Raw genomic sequence first — 21,910 nt, forward strand, 5'->3', positions numbered from 1 at the left:
TTTTCATATCGCTACATGTAGTACAACACTACTGGTACTGATACACTATAATATACTGTCTGTGATAGCCTATTATAGGCAGATCAGCTGACCAATACACTGGCTGTGCAATACTAATAAGTTTAAATATTAAGGTTATGAAGGAATAAATAATTATATAAAATTTTCTGACAAATTGAAATACTAAGCTTAGGATCTGAATACATTCATCTGGCTCAGTAAATTAATAAGCTTTAGACTCTACAATATTACTAATAATATAACTGTCTCTGATGAATTTAATGTTAAGGCTTAGACCTTACAATATTATTTATAATAATTTACCTGACTAATTTAAATATTAAGCTCAGACCACACAATATTATTAGTCATGTTAATTTACCTGGCTGATTTAAACAGTATGGTTAAGATTTTACAATATTGTTTATTCTATAAATTAACCTGACTAAGGTAAATATTAAAGTTAAGATTCTGAAATATTATTATTTATATTAATTTACTTAATTAATTTAGCTCAGACCCCACAATATTATTAATAATGTTAATTTATCTTGCTGATTTAAATAGTAGGGTTAAGATTGTACAATGTTATTTATTACATAAATTTACATGATTAATTAAATATTAAAGTTAAGATCCTGAAATATTATTAATTACACAAATTTACCTAATTCATTTGAATATTAGGGCTAAGGACCTACAATCTGACTGAAGTAAAATAAAATAAAACAGAATCAATTAAAATGAAATTAAACCGAAGAGAATGGAATAAAATAAAATAAAAATAATAAGGTGAACACACCAAAAGTAAACGATTCTCCATACTAGGTTATAACTGTTAAGCATTTACGAATAATTCAGTAACGTTCAATAAAGCTGTTAAATCAATGTTAAATGTGAAATAATTCGAAAGTGGAACCAAAATTCGAGTTATGCAACTCTTCTGATGATTTTTTTTTAGTTCTCACTAGCAAATGTGATGTTTACAGTGAACATTCTCACGCTTTTGCAAAGCGATGCAAATAGGTGGCATGTCAATGTAAATCAATATGTAAATCCCATAAGACCATGTGGAGGTTGTTATCAGTCAGCAGCGGTGAACAATCAGGTGAAGGGGGACGGAGGGAGGCTGTCGCTTTAAGAAGCTGTTGCATGGAGAAGCTGGTGATTTTCCACTCAAACTCATATTAATCGCGCACCAGCTCATGCAAAACAATGGTCTCATGAAAAATAGATTGACTTGTTTCAATGAGCGTTAAACTGCACGAGGAACATCAGGCTGCTTAGTAAAAGTAAGAGGACAGGTAATCTGATCTTCTTTACCTATTATAAATTTTAAAAATTAGGTCAATGACGTTTAAATCCAAGAGAATGTGAGGCAGAAAACCCAAACAATCTGTACTTAAACTGTACTTTTAAGCTTTTTATACATTTTAATGTTGACTGCAGGAACATAACATTCGCCTTTTCTTTATCATGATGCTCTTGTCTCTTTTCTCGTCATAAATGAAACCCTGTGCTGTTGCTTTAAGCGCAACTTGAGTAAATAATGTTCTGCTTATAAAAAATAAAAAACACACACGCAGTTTTGGCCTTCGAACCTGGTTTCCTGTGTTTACAGTATATCTGATAAGACTGCAACGCTCCTCGTTTCTGCTTGATCGCTTTTTGGAGGGCTGCTGTGATGCGTTCAGGCTCGTCCGGACATCTCGGTGGCTTGTGATGTGGAGGTGGTGATGAAATACAGGCTGTGTTTTTTTGTTTCTTGCAGGCTCCAGGTGAACCTTCACTTTGTCACAGCTATAAGTTATCCACTGAGAGAATGGATGAATGAATGAATGGATGAATGTGTATTTTTCCCATCTGTAGGAGACGGCTGAACTGATGAACTAATACGTTTACTAGCTTATATCTTATGCTTAGTGGCAAATACTTAACCTACTTCTGTCTTCACCCTGGTCAGTGTATGACTGATTGTCATGTGTCCTTTAATAACCCCAATCCCTCCTCTCAGCAGATAAAACCTGTGGGATCGCTGCACGTCTTTTAGCTGCAGGTGCTGAAAATAAATTGGGCTCTTTGCACTTGAAGTCACCATATTTTGCCTGTTATTCATTGTGAAAATGTGACTTTGACAGATAATGCATCAGTCTTTGAAACCTTAATACAGTTGTAGTTTTTCTGCTAAATCATAATTTAAAAAAGAAACATTTTAGCACTTGGATTTCATGGATTTGTGTAATTCTGCTTTTCAAACATAACACAAAGTAGATCACATCGGCACAATGTGAGCTTTAGTTTTAAAGCTGAAGCTCAGATCAAATTATAGGTGACAAAATGCAACAAAACTAAAACTTGGAAAAAGGTGCTACTTGAAGGTATAAGATACAGATGCGGTGTTCTGCAATAATCAATGATTTCTAAACAAACACCACAAGGTTTGATTTTATTAAGAGGAACTCAGTTTGACTTCATGACCTGACATGAATCGTGCTCTCTTTCTGTTGCTTGCATCTACCTTCCAAATACAAATCCTGTGGTCTCACATGCAAAAAAAATTAGACAGCGTTTGACAAAGATGCATGACAGACAAAACATGCTGAGTTATGACTGTGGAAATAAAGGTGTCAGAAGTGAGGGTGTGTGCAGTGTTTGAAGGGTCCTGCTGAGGTTTTGAATTGACAGTTGGCTGCCAGCAGTCTTTGTCCGGCCATTGTGAGCTCTCAGAGCAGTGAGCAGGATCTAAACACACCACGGACAAGCAGAGGAGACACTTTACCTTATTAGGCAGCTGATACTGTACTGGTTTACATTACCCAGATAACAAACCACATGTCACGAAAGGATGGAGCACAGTGATTCCAAATTTCCCGCATGCAAGGAATAAAAATAGTTTTCACACCAAGATGCCTGGAAGTGGAGGGGCTTATTATGAAAGTGATTTATTTCACTGCCGTTTGTACTAAAACTGTCAGTCCTGCATTCAATTCCTCCTTTTGTATCAGATTATAATTCAGCCCCCTCAGCAAAGGAGCAGCTCCTCTGAAATGTCCTCTGTGTCTCCAACATGAATAAGAAGTAATGTGTGCTCGTATGTGACAGACATACTCATCCCCCCACCGCTTGGCTGTGTGTATGTCTGTGGGCAGGGAGTAGTGGAAGTGGAAATTTACAGTCTCCCACGTTGGTACCTGAGTGGTCTGTCACAGCCGGGCTGCGTCCAATCTGCACATTGGATTTAATTGTCTTTAGCCAAGGGGCGGGACCTACTGTCAGCTCCACTTCTTGTGACCCTTGTCGGCATAAAGGCATTCAGTACAGAGGAATGGTGACAGCTGAGAGAGAGGAACGCTATACATAGTCGCAGCCATGAAGGAAATGTAAGTTTTCTGAATTGCTTTGCCGTGGAAAGAGACTCGATTTCACTCGGTTTGTGCGTGTTTAATCGTGTTTTCTGTTTAAACGGATTTTAAAAATGGTCCAATCAAAAGCAGTGTAATGTTTTGTTTAATATTATCTCTATAGAGTGTTTTTGCACGTTAAAAGGTGAAATGCACAGAAGAAGAATTGCAAATAGGCTTTAAAGTTGTCGGTTGTGATTCCTATAAGAAAGAGTTTCGATTTAGTCCCATGTTCATATATATATATATATAAGATTAAGGAATTTCTCGTGAAGCGCGTCTGGGTTGGATCCCAAGGACAGTTTGCGTTAAGTCTTATCTGGCGAACTGACAGCTTCCTAACACCAGGCAGGGCAGGTGAAGGCAGACGCTGAGCGGACGAAAGTAAAAGAGGGGAAAGGGATAAAGAGAGAGAGAGAGAGAGAGAGAGAGAGGATGAGAAACGGAGTGGGCAAGAACTGATCCAGTTATGTAAGCAGGTTTGAGAATGGAAAGCAGTTCAAGTTGACTTGTCATGCATAACAGGAAGAGAGAAATCCTTGAAAATGATGGGACACAGTGTGCACAGTGTTAACGCAGTGAGGAGATGCACAGTTCCCAACAGGAATGTTAGAACTTTCAGGGGATCTTAATGTGTTTGCTGCTGAAAGCGTAAAATTCTGAGAGGTATAAAGTGGTTTTTACCTCTCAGGTCGCTGTGATGATTGTCATTCTAATCTGAGATGTTATTTTATTTTCCGCTTATTACTGTCTGTTTTAAATTTTTCTACTGAAATTGCTCCGAACAAGAATTAATTCTGTGGAGAGCTGATTCTTATCTGAACACTATGTACTTTTGTGTGAGCTTCAGTGAACAACGCAGTCTAAATTAGTTTGTGGCCTCAAGAGTTAAGGGGAAGTATCTGAAGTTGCTCTGTTAACTCCTTCTCTATTTGAGCCAAACTTAAAAAAGAGAAGACCGCTCTCAGTAGTACATTAACTGATCTCATATCTTTAAAATTAATTATAGCCTACTCATTGTCCCTGTTTTGTTTTTAATATATCCCAGCTGGGAGCTTAATTCATATTCATTCTGTGCCATGTCGTACATGGTTATTCCTGTCCTATTAGGGTTACTTTTCTCCCCTTTGGCTCATGCGAGGAAATAGGATACCTCAGTCCGTAATAACAAATCCTGTCTTTCTTGGAAAGGCGGTTTACAGTGTAAACACTCAAGCGAACTTAAGCTGTCGAAGCTTCCTGAAAGCAGCCAGCGTGTTGGGAATGCAGAGGGATATCTTCCTCTCTAAATTTGGATTATGTTGGACTGACTCGTTGCTGATGCGGTAGCATAAGAAGAAAAAACCTTACTTTGGGTTCATTTGAGGTCTTGAAGGCGTATATTGTTCCCAAACATTCCCTTCCTTTTCCTTTGTTTACAATGTGCCCCCCTGTGAGCAGAAGATCCAGCCTGAGACAGAGTAAAGTTGGAAAACAGGGAGGTGAATGTGCACCTTGTGATTTGGATACTGTTGGAGCACTAAAACACTGGAGTTTTTTGCGTAAGATGAAAATATTCTCTTCAAATAGAGATTTGTGTCGCATTCTGTTACACCGATGTTTCATATTCCTTGTTAGCTTGTATTTCTTCTCTTGCACAAGGGCTTGGACAAACAATAATGCCACTTTCTAATTCACTCCTGCTCCCAGTTCCAATGCGAATCAGCTCCCCAAACATTTCCTCAATCTGAATGACCTCCATGCATCACTTGTTCAGATTAGCAAGATTAACAGCATTGTACTGTATATCATGTGCTCACACAGCAAGCTGTACACAGAGTCAGGCCACAGCATTATCTCCCTAATGCTCCTCCCTATCTCTGTGTTATCCCTCTCACCTCTGCCTGTGTGTCTCCTTGTCTCTCTATCTTACATGGGCTTTTTCTTGTTGCCATTCACAGCATGGCACAAAAAGAGAAGCTTCAATGCCTGAAGGACTTTCACAAGGACACCCTGAAACCTTCGCCAGGGAAGAGCCCCGGCACGCGGCCCGAAGACGAGGCCGAAGGCAAGGCTCCTCAGAGGGAGAAGTGGGCCAGTAAGCTCGACTTTGTCCTGTCCGTGGCCGGAGGCTTTGTCGGATTAGGAAACGTCTGGCGCTTTCCTTATCTTTGCTATAAAAACGGTGGAGGTAGGCAGCAGATGCACAACAGATGGAAGAATGTTATGCCAAACAGTGGTGGAAAAAATGGTCTTACTCTGAACTGATTCCTATTCTCAGGTGCATTTCTCATCCCCTACTTCATCTTCCTGTTCGGAGGTGGCCTGCCGGTCTTCTTCCTGGAGGTCGCGCTGGGCCAGTACACCTCTGAGGGAGGGATCACCTGCTGGGGCAAACTCTGCCCCATTTTCACTGGTCAGTCCAAACACCTAAACGCACACATCTTCACCCACAGAAAGACGAATAGAAACTATGCATCACAGCACAAATCGTCCCCGACTAGATCATTTAATATTTAACGCTGAGTAAAAGCCTCATTTGTCTGAACAAGGTTTCTGCCCTGATTTCCTTTTCCAGTATTCGTCATTCTGATATTACGTCCTCCTAGAAGTGTCCCCTCCTCTTCTCTCTTGGTGTAACTGGACCCGTCTGACTTAATTAGTCTGCTTTGTGTTTTGTAAATGACCTCACATGGCAAAGCGAGGCAGGAGTTAAATATGAAATTACTCAGCATGGAGGATAATGGAGGTTGAGTGACAGTTTTTTAAAAAAAAAAAACTTGAATTGGGGGTCAACTCCAGCCAGAGGTTACACACATGTACATACTTGCACGCACGCATTTAAGCAAACATAAATAAACAAGTACTAACACTGCATGCTTGAAGGGCCTTTAAAACACACAGTCATCCTTGGATTTCAGATTTAAGTGTGTATAATGGACTGATGAGTTCTTGGTTGCCATGGAAACAGACCATGAGGAAAAAAAAGTAAGTTGCCTAGCAATGGGTACAGTCTCATGCAGCAGGTTTACACGAAAAGATATTTTGTTGACATGGAGCTGCAGTGTGGATGCATTTCTTTTAGCTCATTGGAGATTATAAATAACGTATGTGTCCTGTCAGTCTCTTTCTGCCACCGGTTTCTTGTCTTAAGCCCCACTGTGAGCTACTGATACCCTCCGGCCTCTCGCTGCTCTTACGTGCAGCTCTGTACTTTTGAGTGACAGCTGTAGACAAGCACTGAGGCACCGCACCCTCAGCAGCTGCCGCGACGCCCTTACTCATGTTCACACGAGGGACGTCACATGAAAAGAGAGGAAACTGTGTGGCAATGGATCTCTAGCAGCTGCCCATGATCCCCGCCATTCAAAAGAACGCTGAGGCTGCTGTCTGTCCATCTGCCGCAGCGTCTGGCACAGCAGAGAAAGTCCACAAGTGGCTCCAATCACAAAAATCTCCCCCCTTCTTTTGTTCCCCAACACCTCCACGTGTTTCTATCACACAGTGAATCTGTTGGCTTTGCTCACTGGTCACCGACGCACAAGTCGAGCAAACACACACACACATACACACCTGTCACAGCATTGACTGTCTATCAGTTTGCATTTGGAATGTGAGAATGAGGAGGTGGGGGCGACTGAGATGATAAGTTTAAAAATACACCAGAGGAGTGGAAGAGTACCGGGGATTTCTGTGTCCAGGTTTGGGGCAAAGTCATCTAAAAATAGCGTAAAAACATGAAGGACATTATAATAGTAGATAGTCACCATCGAGTCAAGCTTGAGAAATTTACCCCCTACTTTGAGTGAGTTGTTAGCTATGTATTAGCAATAGCCTGCTTTTAAAACCTATGATCACGCTCAATGTCATTACTGGGTGTGGTTAGTTGTGGTCAGAAATGTACTCCGTGGACCTGCTACTGCGCCCAACAGTGATGACGCCAGGGAGTACACTTCTACATCCCTGCGCTAAGATGAAAGTGGCTATAATGAATAGTTTTTATAGTAACAATGGATCAAATGAGCAATTGCATATACAAGGATGAACTCTGCAGTTCATCTCAGCGCTGCACAGCTTTATAGTGACTTTCAGCTCACTGGTTCACTCTCGCTGCGCTTGTCAGAGGTGTTTTTGGTTACAGCAAACAGCATCAAACAACTGGCAGACACAGTAAGCGACTAGCTGTGGAAGAAAGTGGAGCTTTGAGTAGCAGTAGTTGCTGGTGGAGACCAAAAACAGAGCAAAAAGCAGAGCAAATACTGGACTCACATTCATCATGTGGCCATAAACGTGATTGACAATGTTTCTATCTGCTGGATGTCTAACTGGTTAACTGGACACGTAAATAAGTTGGCCATATAAGCTTAGAGGGTAATGACACTGTATGTTAATGTTGTGTTCCCAACTACCCGTCGTTATAAAATATGTAATTTCAGGTTTAAGCAAAGCTCTAAAACCAGCAAAAGCTAAATTGTAAAAGAAATGCTGATTAGGGTAATATCTTTAAAATCTGCCATCCCTCTTGTTTTGTCTGCAGGTATTGGCTATGCCTCTATCGTGATCGTATCTCTACTGAACATCTACTACATCGTGATTTTGGCCTGGGGTCTCTACTACCTGTTTCAGTGCTTTCAGCCTGAGCTCCCCTGGGCAAAATGCAAGCAGCCCTGGAACACAGAGCACTGTATAGAGGACACAGTCCGCAAGAACAAGACCCTTTGGCTGGCAGCCAATATTACCAACTTTACCTCCCCTGTCACTGAGTTCTGGGAGTGAGTATTCATTGAAAGCATATCCACTCATACATGTGAACATAACACAAAGCAACACTGATTTTTTTTGTCTTGCATGCGTAAATGTGTTTGAAGAGGTGCAATCCCTGCAAAGAAGCTGTTTACTTTCACAAAGCCGTTCTCCACTAGTCTGTATTGAACATTATTTGTATTGCAGTTTTGGCATGGTAAATGCAGTTCAAAGTTTGACTTAAGTTCAAATTAGACTGGAACACCAACCACCAGAGTTCCTTTTTTATTTTTTTTAAACATCCATTGGCTTTGTGTAATGTTAGAATCAACAAATAGTTTTGAATATAAAGTGTTTATGAAGTATTAAAAGCACTTAATGGCTCCAGCTTCAACACTTTTCCAAAGAAATTAACTTACCAGCTTAATATTCAGATTTTTGGCAGGCGAGAGCAGCTGAACAGCACAGAAAGGCCAAGTCATGTGCCGCTTTGGTATCTTTATTGTCCTTTTAATTAGTCTCTAGTGTTCACATTGTGTAGTTGGCACATGACCTACATCCTGTCTTATTAATGAAAGTGTAAAAGATAACCTCGCCTACTTCACACACTGCTGTTAACCTGACATGCTCCCCTGTTTCTTCTGCAGACGCAACGTCCTGAGCATCTCCACTGGGATCGAGGACATAGGGCCCCTGAAGTGGGACTTAGCCCTGTGTCTCCTGGCTGTGTGGGTTATCTGCTTTTTCTGTATCTGGAAGGGAGTCAAGTCCACTGGGAAAGTGAGTGCTGAGGAGTAGGCACATCCTGTACTTATTGTGTTGCCTGGATGCTGTTGGGCCTTTGCTTTTTTACCCTGACTGGCCAGTGACAAAACACTGTTGCTCAGAGAAAAGCTGCATGCTTGGAAACACGGTTAATATAGTTGATTTAGAGACACAAGCCTCCAAGTTGTCCTGGAAGTTGCTTCTTGGCCAGACTCACTGTCGGCTGTAAACAGTTGACTGCCGCTCCTTAGCCCTGTCTTTTGTTTCTCTTAGCAGGACAGAAATTGGGTCAGAGCCAACGCAAGCAACCCTGAGAGGAAAATGATTAACTCTATTAAGATCTATATGTGGGTTTATTATTTTGTACTTATTGTACAGGTCATTATTGTGGCCGATGTACTTTAAAATAATCTAATCTTTAACCAGATAGCAACTCAGGAAGTCAAAAGTTTGTATATCGTGTAGCTGTGTCCTGCTCCATTGGACGTGCATCACAGAGCGTCTGCATTTCTCTGGAAACACTTTGTGTGGAGGGAAATAAGAACAATGTTTCTTTTGTCCTTCAACTGGAAAAATATGATAGAAATGTGAACTTAAAAGAAAGGAGTGTTTCTCCCATTATACTTCACCAGTGATGAGTAATAAGCCTGTAACTGTTGGACCGTGATGGTAATTCCCTTGTCCTGTCTAGGTGGTGTACATAACAGCGACTTTCCCATTTGTGATGCTGATCGTACTGCTGGTACGTGGTGTGACCCTGCCAGGGGCATCTGAAGGGATCAAATTCTACCTTTACCCTGACCTGACCCGCCTGAAGGATCCGGAGGTAGGATCAGAACCCCGTTCAACTGTTATAGATCCCAGCGTTAACTCCCAACTTATAGCTGTAATATTTCTGTCTCAAGGCGTTAAAGGAACAGTAGGACATTTTTTTGCTGAGAGTTGAATTCAACTCTGAACTTTATAAGAAACTACAGACAGAAACCTTTTAGCTTAGCTTAGCATAAATGCTAGTGACTTGCATCATTCAAAAGAATTATTATTATTGTTATAAATATAAGTATTTGACCTCATCCAATTTGCAAAACACTGAACGTCAGCGATCACTTTGGTCTCCTCAGGTGTGGATTGACGCAGGAACGCAGATTTTCTTCTCTTATGCCATTTGCTTGGGCGCCATGACGTCACTGGGGAGCTACAACAAATACAAATACAACTGCTACAGGTGAGTTGCGTTCCCGGCGGGGGGCAGTGGGACTGTAGTAGTGACAGCAACTCGTGTCAGAGACGGTTGCGTGAAAAGAAAATGGGAACTTCGGTTCCACCTGTGTTCATTAACACCCTCCATGACATATGTGTGACATAGGGACTGTTTGCTGCTGGGAGGCCTCAACAGCGGTACCAGTTTTGTGTCTGGCTTCGCAATATTTTCCGTCCTGGGCTTCATGGCACAAGAACAAGGGGTGGACATTGCCGATGTGGCAGAGTCAGGTACGAGGGTCCAAGGTGCTGGCTGCAGTGATGGTGGGCGCTGCTGCCAAAAAAAAAAGATAATTGGAAACTTAAAGCCAAATTTAAACAAGAAAAAAAAGTAATTTGTCAAAGTCTCGGAAAATATGACGCTGAAATGTAGCGGTATCGGCAATTGCACACTCCTTGAATAAAAGCCTCAAAGAAACAGAATTGTTGCTTTTCAGTGCGAAACATGTTCCCAGTTTTCTGAGGACAGATTACAGTGAATTGTGTTTTTTAATGACACAATGAACTGTGGCGTCAAAGAGCTCCTGTATTGGTCCATCATCATTATTACAGGTGTTCACTGGTGTCCCACATTCAACCTGCTCCTGTCATTCAGTAGCTTTACATCTTTCTGACCAGGGGGACATTACTAAGAAGATTGGCACTCCACTGTATGTACTTTACTGTATGTGCACTGGCACCCTGAGGTGATATTTCTGACCAGCAGCACTGCACTGTAAACCCAGTTCTGTTAACAAGCTGTGGATCTCCTGAGGTGGACGCCACCGGTTCTGTTTCTGTCTTCTTTTATCTTCTATGTGGACTTTGAAGGAGATGTGTCTTCTTTCAGCATGCCTGCTCTTTTCAGTTAAAATTAAACTATCTTGAATATAATCATATGAAATAGAACTACTACAGTAATTCTGTGATGGCATGTTATAATGTACATGAAAATACAACTAAATATAATTAATGAAAGCATATTTTTCTTTTTTTTCCTTTTTTTTAGACAAATGTCTTGCATTTCATTCAGCTGTTCAGTTGAGGCCCTACTTGTAATGTGATTGCTATTTTTCTGTATGTAATGCTCTTACTATATACATATATTTACTGTTGGTTCATGGCTTTGTTAAGTTCCATGTCTGCTTTGTTTAGATTAGGATAGATTAGATTCAGCTTTGTTGTTATAGCAGTAAGTACCAACATGCAGTGTAGCATCTTACAGGCAATAAGTACATATAGAAATTTGTAAAGATAAATTAGCTCAGAGTGAATAGCAGGCCAATTAAGGTGTAAAGGAAATACCGGGATGTAACTATGTGCTATGGTATGTCAGGATAAATAGAACCTATAAATATGCACAGTAGAGTAGTTTGATTATGATATAAGTTGTGCATAGTTGTGCAATATTTACAGCTTAAAAGCCACAATATGCACAGTTGAATATAGTTGTTGATGTTTGTCCCGCACATACTGGACCGTTAATGAAAAACTCCTCTAAGGAGAATTTTAATAATTATGGCCAACAAAGCATAAATATATATTACGTCCAGTTCGATTTGTTACATATCTGTGTTGTTGGCCACATTAGAATATATTTCCTGTCAGATTTTGTTAGCTTCCTTAGCTTAGCGTTCGCCTTATTTTTTCCGATCCCCTAACATTGTGTCGTCCAAGCTGAAACCAGATAGAAATGTTAACTCTGTCCTCCGTCCCTTCTCCCCATCCCCACTCTGTTCTTATTCCAGGTCCCGGCTTGGCCTTCATCGCCTACCCTAAAGCTGTGTCCATGATGCCGCTGCCAACCCTGTGGGCCATCCTCTTCTTTATCATGCTGCTGCTTCTGGGCCTCGACAGCCAGGTCAGTGTTTTCACAAGCGTCAAGCTATGTACAGAATAGTTCTTTGGTGTTTTGCCCATTCATTTCAGACAGGCACCTCCCAGCTCCCATGGGTTTGTTGGCTCTTGCCAGCCCCAATGTGTAAAACACATTTAGTGTCACTCTGATGCATATCCACCATCTCCAGGGTATCAGATAACTGACAGACAAGAAAAGCAACCTGTTCCCACAAAGGGATTTTACTACCACACTCGATTGCACTGTGTAAGGATTATAGCCCCTTTGATGCCCTTTTAATGCCACAAATTACATTTTTAGAAATGTGTGGATGTTTGACAAACATTCTCTCAATAGAAGCCATTATAGTATCTTGCATTCAAGCCATCTAGCTTTGATACGAGGCAGAACTTTGATTAAGACAAGATAATCTAAGTAGACAAAACACAAGTGTATGCCTGAGGGATTCTACAGCTATATCACATTTCCTGCCTCCAAGTGTAATTCTACTCCTGTGCTAACTCAGTCCTACACATGGCCAGCTACTTGTATCAGCCAACTGCGAGATCAGGACGAGGCTCTAAATTTGAGTACATTTAAATACTTCTGCAAGTGCAGCTATTTCCACAGGAGAAATGGTGCCAGTCTCTGTGTGTGCGTCTGTGTGTGTGGGTGCATTTTGACCATAAACTTCATGCACATTTGTGGCCCTGAATGCTATATATTGTTAACATCGCTCACACATACATGCCACCGTTATGTAAGGGGTTTTTGTTGTGCAACAAAGAAGCATGTTCTTGGTGCTTGAAGACACTGGATTCGATAAATAGGGGGAAATTCATAATTTTGTTATGACATTATGGAGTTTATGAGGCAAAGGGGAGACGCAAAAGAGCTACACAGACAAGAACACTGAGACACTGATTCACTGTTGTTTTCTTTCTGTTCTGTCTTGGTAGCTACAAACCAGTGTTGCAGAGAGGAGCCTTGTTTCAATTCTCATTACAGCCCAACAAAGACAGCTCTCATTCTCTAATCACTGGTTTGTAGAGGCAAAACAAGAGCTGCTTGCACACAGAAAGAGAATTTTTTTATTCCTCCGAGAAGTTAATAGTTGCTTTTGTCTCCACAGTTTGTTGAAGTGGAAGGCCAGATCACCTCCATTGTGGATCTGTATCCAGACCTCCTCAGGAAGGGTTACCGGCGTGAGATCTTCATAGCTGTGATGTGTTTCATAAGCTATCTCCTGGGACTCGCCATGGTAACGAAAGTAAGTTCACTGACAAGTCACTTTATCCACCGAACCTTCAGCTGCTTATCCTGTTTAGAAAAGGAAAAGAGACCCTGTGCATTCGGATCGACAGCAGAGATAACGCCACAGATTTTCCACATGCCTGTCTGCTGCTGCATTGTCACAACCAAATATGGCTTCCTACCACATTCACCACTCACATCTTGCATGTCTGAATGGAACAATTTGGAATGCCGTTTTCCGTTTAGCAGTTAGCTGCGCTCCAGTGACGTCTCAGCACCTGTTGAACTCTGCCTCTATTGGTTGGCTGCCAGCATTCTTGTTTCTTGCTTTCAACATCTCTGCCCACCCTGCTTCAATGCCCTCTTTTATCTCTGTGACTTTCTTTCTTGCCACACACATCAGAGAGATAATTAATGCCGCTTTCTGTCTTTTCTTTTTCCAGGGTGGCATGTATGTGTTTCAACTCTTCGACTACTATGCAGCCAGTGGTGTGTGCCTTTTGTGGGTTGCATTCTTTGAATGCATTGCTGTAGCCTGGGTTTATGGTAAGTGGACTCTATATGTAATAGGTTTCTGTAAGCACTGGTCCAGAAGAGGTGGGCAAAAAGGCCCAAATGATTGTTGTAACAAAGGCATCCTTGTGGATTTTTTACACGGCAGTTGTAAATAAGTTTAACTGCAAGGGTGTGTTGAGGTTGAGGGGTGTTGGGGATGGAGTTGGGCCAATGCTAGATTCTGATTGGCTACTGAGTTGCCTCCCACCAGATAACACCCTACCGTTATTAACGAAGGAAGACCCTAGGGACAAATTGTAAGTGGAATCAAAGCGACACTGCATCGCCCCTACTGATGCCACACAGAAACTCTTCTTTATGGCTTTTATTTGTTGGTCGATAATGGAGGCTCTGTCTCAGCATCCCATTTTAGTTTTTTTCTGTAAACAAGATTCTTAATATATGTGGTAACGCAGCAAAGAAACTTAAACTCAAATGTAAACTCAAATGTAAAATTTTAACCATGTTCAAGTTATGGGCTCCATTTTAAATTGGTTTAACCTTGTCATGTTTTCATGTTCATTTTGGAGTATTGGACCAAACTAAATACTAAAATACTCATTAACCTTTGGCAGTCGTTGGTATGTAGAAGCGGGCAAACTTAATATGAACAATATGAGAAAGGAACATAACTTTTTTTGTTAGTTTTAGTTTTACATGTTTAGTGGTCATAAACATATCAGCCTCTGACAATGGATGCAATAACTGCAAAAAAAACAACTAACCCCCATAAAGTTGGTAGAGTACAGCAACACACGTCATGCACAAGTCAATAAACACACATCCCATCAAACAACTACTATCAACAGTCAGTCAGGTAAGATGAATGATAACCTACTAAGATAGTTACAACAGCCAAAGTCAAGACTGTTTATACTGTATATAAACGAGATATTGGAAATAAACGCTTCAGTTTATGACAAACAATAAAGATAAGGGCTCATAAACCGGCTTATTTCCACTGGTAATTCAAGGTCATTCTACTATTTGAAACAATGCCACGTGTGCAGTGAAACGGATAGTGCTTTAAGTGCAGTATTCATGAGTAGAAAATTATTTTATGTACTCACATTATTCTTTATTCTGTTTGTGTTGTATAGGAGTTGATAATTTCTATGACGCAGTTGAAGATATGATTGGCTACAGACCAAACCCTTGGATGAAATGGAGCTGGACCATAATCACTCCTGTCCTCTGCATGGTAAGAGATCAGTGTCACTTTATTGTACTGGAGAGTTTGGAGATACTGTCATTGCTGACATGTGACAAATGTCAATGAACTTTCAAGGTCACAGGAAGCTGCAGAGTTCAGAACTAAATGCAGCACGTGTTTGTTTTCCAGGGCTGCTTTGTCTTCTCCCTGGTGAAGTACAAGCCCTTGACCTACAACAAAGTGTATGAGTACCCTGACTGGGCCATCGGTCTGGGCTGGTGTTTGGCCCTGACCTCCATGATCTGCATCCCAATGGTGATGGTCATCAAGATCTTACAGTCTGAGGGACCTCTAATCGAGGTGAGCTAACATTCTGTTTTTATTTGAAGCTATCTTGCTCAGATTTAGGTGAGAAGATCAGTATCGCGTGTCTGTACCCAAAATACGACACAGGAGTCCAGAAGAGGTTAGCATAGTTTAGCATTAATACTAGAAACACATGGGAAACAGATCTCCTGGCTTTATGGGTGAGTTTATGGGTGTTTCTTTCTTCGGTTGCATTTTCTGTTGGCTCATTTGTTACTGAAATATAAAGCCCTGCACCACTGTTTGAGTATTTATTTCACAGAAATTGAAAAAATAGGAAACAACATGTCCATAATTTCCCACACAGCCTGCAGTTCAGAGAAGCCCCTAAATTTTTGCAGCAGAGTCATTAATGACATCTCAGTTGCAAGGAAGAAGGTTAAGTTTCTTTGTTTTTTACAGACTCTGGTTACTGTAAATAGTTTCTTTTTCAGTAACGTTAAAAAAAAAGATGCTAGAAAGGGAGTAAAGGGATTTTTGGTTAAAAACCACAATTTTAAGCTTAGATTTGGTTAAGTTTCTCAAAGGTGCTACACATTAGAGATGAGTAGTTTAAAATAAATGATCTCATTTTTAAATTTTTTGGGGGGTATTTTCTAAATATAGCATTTCTTTCAAACCCAGTGGTGGGTTTTGTGGTTCAGAGGGTTAATCTGTACAAAAACCAAAGCATAAAAATTAGTCATTCAGTGACTGAGTGAAACAGCTTATGCTAAATTTTTGGTACCTTCCTAACTTCTGAACACTGGTGGAAGGCAAACAGTATTTATTCATAACATAACCATCCTTCGTCAACCTGCTGTGTTATTGAAGGCAGTCTATCTTTTGCAAATCATGATTGAACAATACAAAATTTTACATTTGTAAAACTTAGAAGTGTATCCAACTAACCCTACAACAACTTACGGTTATTTGGACACCCGGTTTTCCCTCAAATCTACCAATGTAGGTCTGTGCATGACCCATTTAAGGCCTCTGCCAAATCTGTTCACAAGGTAAACACTGCAATCTCCTACAACAGTTACTAGTCACTTATCGATCGCTAATGTCGGCCAACCTGCCTCGAAAAGTGGCCACATAATGGTGAAATCATTAATTAACAGACAGCCAACAAACTCACTTCTTCCTACTGGAAAAAGGTCTGTTCTGCTATTTTTTCTCAAATGCAAACTTGCCAAACCCATTTTGGTCCGCTGCATAACACTGCAACAGCTCCATTTTTAACCCACAGAAATGTGAGTAGTGTTGATCAGATATACTGAAGAGTCCGTGGTGCATCTATTGAAACATCTCTCTGAGTGTTAGATTAACAAGGCTTGAATTTCTGCACATGCACAACTGCTGATGTCATTTTGAGCCTCGAACCGCCTCGGTTTCTGACGATCATTAATCTAAACTCTCGTCTCCTTCCCTCAGAGGATCAAAGCAGTGGCAGCCCCGGCGAAGTCAGGCGTGAGCTCTCGCCCGAAAGAGTACAACTTGAAGGGCAGCGAGCTGACACAGCCCCTGGACCCAAACGGGAACAATGGCTTGATTAAGCCCACCCACACCATTGTAGAAACAATGATGTGAGCGCTCTCTGTGAGAGGAATAAGATTGATGTGCTTTCTGTGTTATTATCATATTTGCTAATTTTGATAATGGTAGGTTTACATTGTCCAGTATATTCACGTTAGAGATACTCTGGTTTGATTTCTATGAAGAGAGTTATATATTATTGTTGTAATTTTTTTTTCTTTTTTTTTTTTCTTTTTTACTATATTGATATTGTTGATGTTACAATTGTTGTTGCTGTAGTTGGCACTGATATCAGTTTAGGCAGTATTTTAAGATAGAATATTTCAATGTTTACTACCTTTCTGTTGATTCCGGAGGGATGAGGAATTTGCTTTTATTGGTGATAATAGAAAAAAAGAGGAAATTCTCATAAACTTCTCATAAATTCAGTAAACTAAATGGGTAATTAACCGTGAAAAAGGTAGAAAACGTCTAAAGACCCTCACGTGATTGTGGCAGTGTTGTTGCCCCAGCTAATTTCTGATCTCGTTTTGTATCCCACAATGAAAATGAATGTACCTCCGCTAGCAGCGGAAGCGAAGCCACCCACATGTCTCTGAGTACATATCCGTAACATGTTAGGTGGCAATATGCAGTGTACAGAGTTAATCTTGCTTAACATCCTTTACGTTACAAGTTGAACAAGGCCTTGGCCAAATACTGTGAGAAATGCATTCATACAAATATCCATCCTAAAAAAACAGTTGAAACAAAATAATAAAAGAGAAAAAAACAGCTACGAAAGAAAAAGTAAGGAGAAAAGGGAAGTGGCATTTTTAAAGTATTTGTACACTGCCTGTGTGACTACTATAGTCAGTCCCAGTGCATTTATTGAAACCTCTCTTTGCACTTTATATGTCGTTTCACCTTTATTGTAGTATTTGTTTTTATTGTTGCAAGGTATTGCAGTTACATTTGCAACACATTTCAGGAGGAAATATTTTTAGCTTCTAACTTTTTGATATTGTAAACCTTTGATATACAGTATCTAGTTGTCTCTTTGCTAGAAAAAAATGGCAAAATAGAGTAGAACTCTGAAAATCAAATATTCTGATTTATAATTACTTGTCGGATCTGTGAGAACATCACTTACAAAGTAAAAACATCACTGACAGCTCTCTCCATTGTGCTCATTTCAGTAGCAGGCGCGCTCTGCAGAACTACCACTGGATTCTAGCTTCTAATGTTTGGTTATATTTGTATTGTAGAATTTGAAATGTTTGTAAATCACATATGCCTTTTTGTAACAATTTTATACTGTGCATCATCTGAACACCATCACTGATTCTTTACTTTGCTGAAAGCTCACCGATGTGTTTTCTAAATATCAATTATTGTGAGCCTGGATAACATCTGTCAGTGTGCAATACTCAGTGAAGCAGTAGCATTCTTTGCTCATTCAAAATGTATGAATACAATGATAATAATGAAGCAACTTGCGCAGCTAAATGGAAAAAAATCTGAAGGGAGCACGTGCAGGAGCCACCACAGTACCGTGTTGCTTTCTCCATGAAAATCTTGTGCTACTCTGATATTCAACTGTACCAAAGTATATTTGTCTCACAGTTTTCCCCTTTGAGATGCATATTGCATCATTTCTATATAGATTAAATAAACATCATTTTCTTTGGATTTATTTGTGCTGTCTTGTAATCTTTAAATGAACGCCTCTGAGAAATTTATACACCATAAACCTGCCAAGTGGAAAAACTTCCATCTGTACATCTGACACTATGAACTATATATGCTTTATTAGTAACACTTGCACAGTTAAATGCAATCCAGTACATATTTTCTGCCATAAAGTCTACTGTACTTGCTATTCATGAGACCTATAATGTATAAAGATAGATGTAATGACAGGGCAGCTGTATTGGATTGCATTACATAGCACATACGTATCCAGTAAAGTAGCCACTGAGTGTATTTCTTAGCTTCAATATATGTCGGATTGCCAAATTTATGTGGCTGAAATAATCAGTATAAATGACAAATTCAAAACTTACACACTATGATATTACTAACCATAATTGATAAATTATGTTATTATACAAATCAAGCACTTATTAAGTGTTTTGTCTGGATATTTAAAAGTAGCAGTCGAATTTGGTAAGAAATCGCCTGATGCATTATGCTAGTTTTAATCTACTAAGTCCCATTTATGTCCGATGCTGTACAGTTCAAAATGCAACATGACATGTATCATTTAATCCCCTTTTATTTGAGATTTCTACTCCATGTTTCCCAGTCATTAAGTCCATTTTTTGCACACTTTCCATTCTTTTACCCATAGATATCCAATACTTTATCAAAAGACTTAAAGACTCACTGAAACGTTTTATTCAAACACTATGTCATGGCTGCATATTAGAAGTGCTGTTTGCTAAAGGAAGATCTAGCATTCATGAGATTTCCTAGATAATTCAGAGACTGAAATCCAGTGAAAAATCACGTACAGGCCATGCACGAATGACACCGAGCTAGACATCATCGCAGCTCTCAATACTATTTTGGATTCTCAGAGTTTGCCACTTGTCCAAATCACAATACATCTCGATTCCACTCTGAAAATAGCCAACTATATTTATTCAAACGTCCTCTACTGAAGGCCACCAGTGTCACCCTGACTAACACCTCTCCCTGTTCCCTGTGATGGCTCATTGACATCCGTCCTACATTTCTTGCCCTGTCCCTCCCACCATCAATCACCCCCGCCTCCACCTGCACCTGACATTTCGCTCCCAAAGATGAGATTGGCTTATTTGGGCATGTCCCTGCGCTGACCGTACGAACGCATCGAGTCCCCAAAGATGTGTATGGGTGTGTGAGGATCTGAGACCTCCAAATGGTTTGTGGAAATAGAACAGCAGCAGATGTGTTTCTGTGAAAAGCAAGTGAGAGGCTCATATTTTGTGTTGCATTTATTACAGTTAAGTGATTGCTGGCTTGTGCATTCACTTAACATGGATGTAATCTGGAAAAAATAATATATTTGTGCCTTCGTTTAACAACTATAACACAAAATTGTGTCCCTCTATTTTTTTTAAGATTTGGGATTTGAACATGATCTAGTGATGTGCAAGAAACTATGATTCCTGAAGAATTTCTTCAGTGAAAATCTCCTTTTCCGTCAGGCTCAAAAGACCACCAGAGAGCTGTCAACTACGTGCTGATTTAACTGAGTCTTTGCAGATTTATTGGATCAATGTCAAACAATCCACTAACTACCAGGACACTGCTATGTTCTAAATCCACACTGGTTGCAAACAGTTTTATAGTATGTCTATGTGTGTCCACATCTGAAAAAACTCAAAATCAGTTATACTCAAAGAAAAATGAAAACATCTCTCACAGCCCAAAACACATGAAATATATTGTTAATGGCAAAATACCTCTGAAATAGAAAGACTACGTGTTAAATCTCAGAAAAAACACTGGTTCTTGATCAAATTTAAATGGCAATAGCTTTCCAAAGTATAAGTACTTCACAAAGTGCAATGTTTCCTTTTAGTTTAAAAGGTAATAAAGCATATTTCTATGCCATAGTAACTGAATGACAATCAGTGTGTAGCAATCTTTAAAATGAGTGCTAATTCTCAAAAGTACAGCCTCACTGAAACTCAATGCTAAATATCGATGTCAACATGCTTACAATGAGAATGCTAACATTTTGCATGTAAATTAGTTGGTTAGGTCTTGTTAGCATTCCAGCATTTACTAATTCAGTAGTATTTGATATGTCAAATTTGTAATGTAAGAGTCAATAAATGTGCAGGTATTTGGTCATCTAAAGGTCCCATATGGTGAAAATCCCTTTCCTCAAGCCTCCAACAATAACTAGATCGCCTCCTAGCTTTACGAGTCAGCAAGAATTTTACTGTGCTGCTATGTTACAACTGAGGAACCAGTTGATGATCCTGAATGCTCACTGCCCACTGTGCTTCCAGGTGAGCCTTTCAGAATGAGCCCCTAACTGGCAGCCCACTATGTTTAGGTACTTTGTAGAGCCGTTTCTTCTCACATTAAAATGTGTCAGCCACGAACAAAACATACCAAATGTTCTACTGTTGGCTGCAAGCGTGAACACGAGCGTTCATGCACTCCCAGCATTTCAGGAACTGAAAACCTAGTGAATTGCTTTCATTATTGATGATAATTTCACTACAATAGTAGGAAAATCCTTAGTGCTTCATGTTGCTTAGTGTGCATGAGTGCAACCGAAGCTAAGCCAGTGATGACATCAGGGTGCTTCTTTCTGCTCCCCTGTCCTCACATATGTCTTTTAATACAGTCGAATACCCAGTAAAGCTGTTCTCATTTACATATTTTTCTGTTTCTCTTGTCAGACAATGGAACAAGTACGAAACATAGACCAAAATGCAGCCCATTAAGACTACATGTTCTCCAGCAGCCATTTCAAAGGTGCTGCTCCACAGTTAAACTACTGATGTCAACAGTGCCGTGGTGTGAATTCAGTGATATGTCCTTGTAAACTGATCACTCAGAGACAAAGTTAGATGCAAAGACAGCAAGTCCTACTCTCACACATTCATTCAAGCCCAGAGAGAGTCTTCTTCCTGAAGGGGGCGTGAACAGCAACAGCTCAGCTGCATTTAAAGCTACAGACACTGAAACAGCGTCTTCAGAACAGGGCTGCCATTCTTGGCAAAGTAAACCATCTTCACAATATTTGCAGTATTTTCAGCTGAAAAATGGAAATATCCATTCTGGTGACGTGAGACTTCTGTTAATTTGCTGAAAAGGGCACAATGTAGAACCTTTAAATATCTGATGGTAGTTTTAGAGCAAAGGGGCTCACTAAAGTTTTAATTAGTTCTAGAGGGAGGGTGTGGACACGATTTCATGACAACCTATTTAATATTGTAGATGTTTTACTAATAACCAAAAATGTTGATCTTGTTTGGCACCAGTGGAGACTTCATTAGATGGACAGCAAGCAGGACTCTTCCTCTGGAAGTCATCAATGCCCAACTTAAACTAATAGTTAATGCTAAATGATGGGCTGGCTGGCCGAATTAAACAACATACACAAGGGCTAAA

At 40.0% G+C, this 21,910-nt stretch overlaps 1 protein-coding gene across 1 annotated transcript; it reads left to right on the forward strand.

Annotated features, from left to right (window-relative positions):
• The first annotated feature begins 3,225 nt into the window (after positions 1-3,225).
• Positions 3,226-18,481, forward strand: slc6a6a (solute carrier family 6 member 6a). Its single transcript, XM_023298683.3, has 14 exons — positions 3,226-3,380; positions 5,342-5,571; positions 5,662-5,796; positions 7,918-8,152; positions 8,771-8,903; positions 9,580-9,714; positions 10,010-10,113; positions 10,255-10,379; positions 11,876-11,988; positions 13,097-13,234; positions 13,662-13,764; positions 14,874-14,974; positions 15,116-15,286; positions 16,709-18,481. The coding sequence occupies exons 1-14, from the start codon at positions 3,370-3,372 to the stop codon at positions 16,862-16,864; spliced, it is 1,890 nt and encodes a 629-aa protein (XP_023154451.1). The 5' UTR covers positions 3,226-3,369; the 3' UTR covers positions 16,865-18,481.
• Positions 18,482-21,910: the final 3,429 nt, after the last annotated feature.

This window comes from Amphiprion ocellaris, chromosome 8, assembly GCF_022539595.1.
Source record: "Amphiprion ocellaris isolate individual 3 ecotype Okinawa chromosome 8, ASM2253959v1, whole genome shotgun sequence".
Classification (NCBI taxonomy): Eukaryota; Metazoa; Chordata; class Actinopteri; family Pomacentridae; genus Amphiprion; species Amphiprion ocellaris.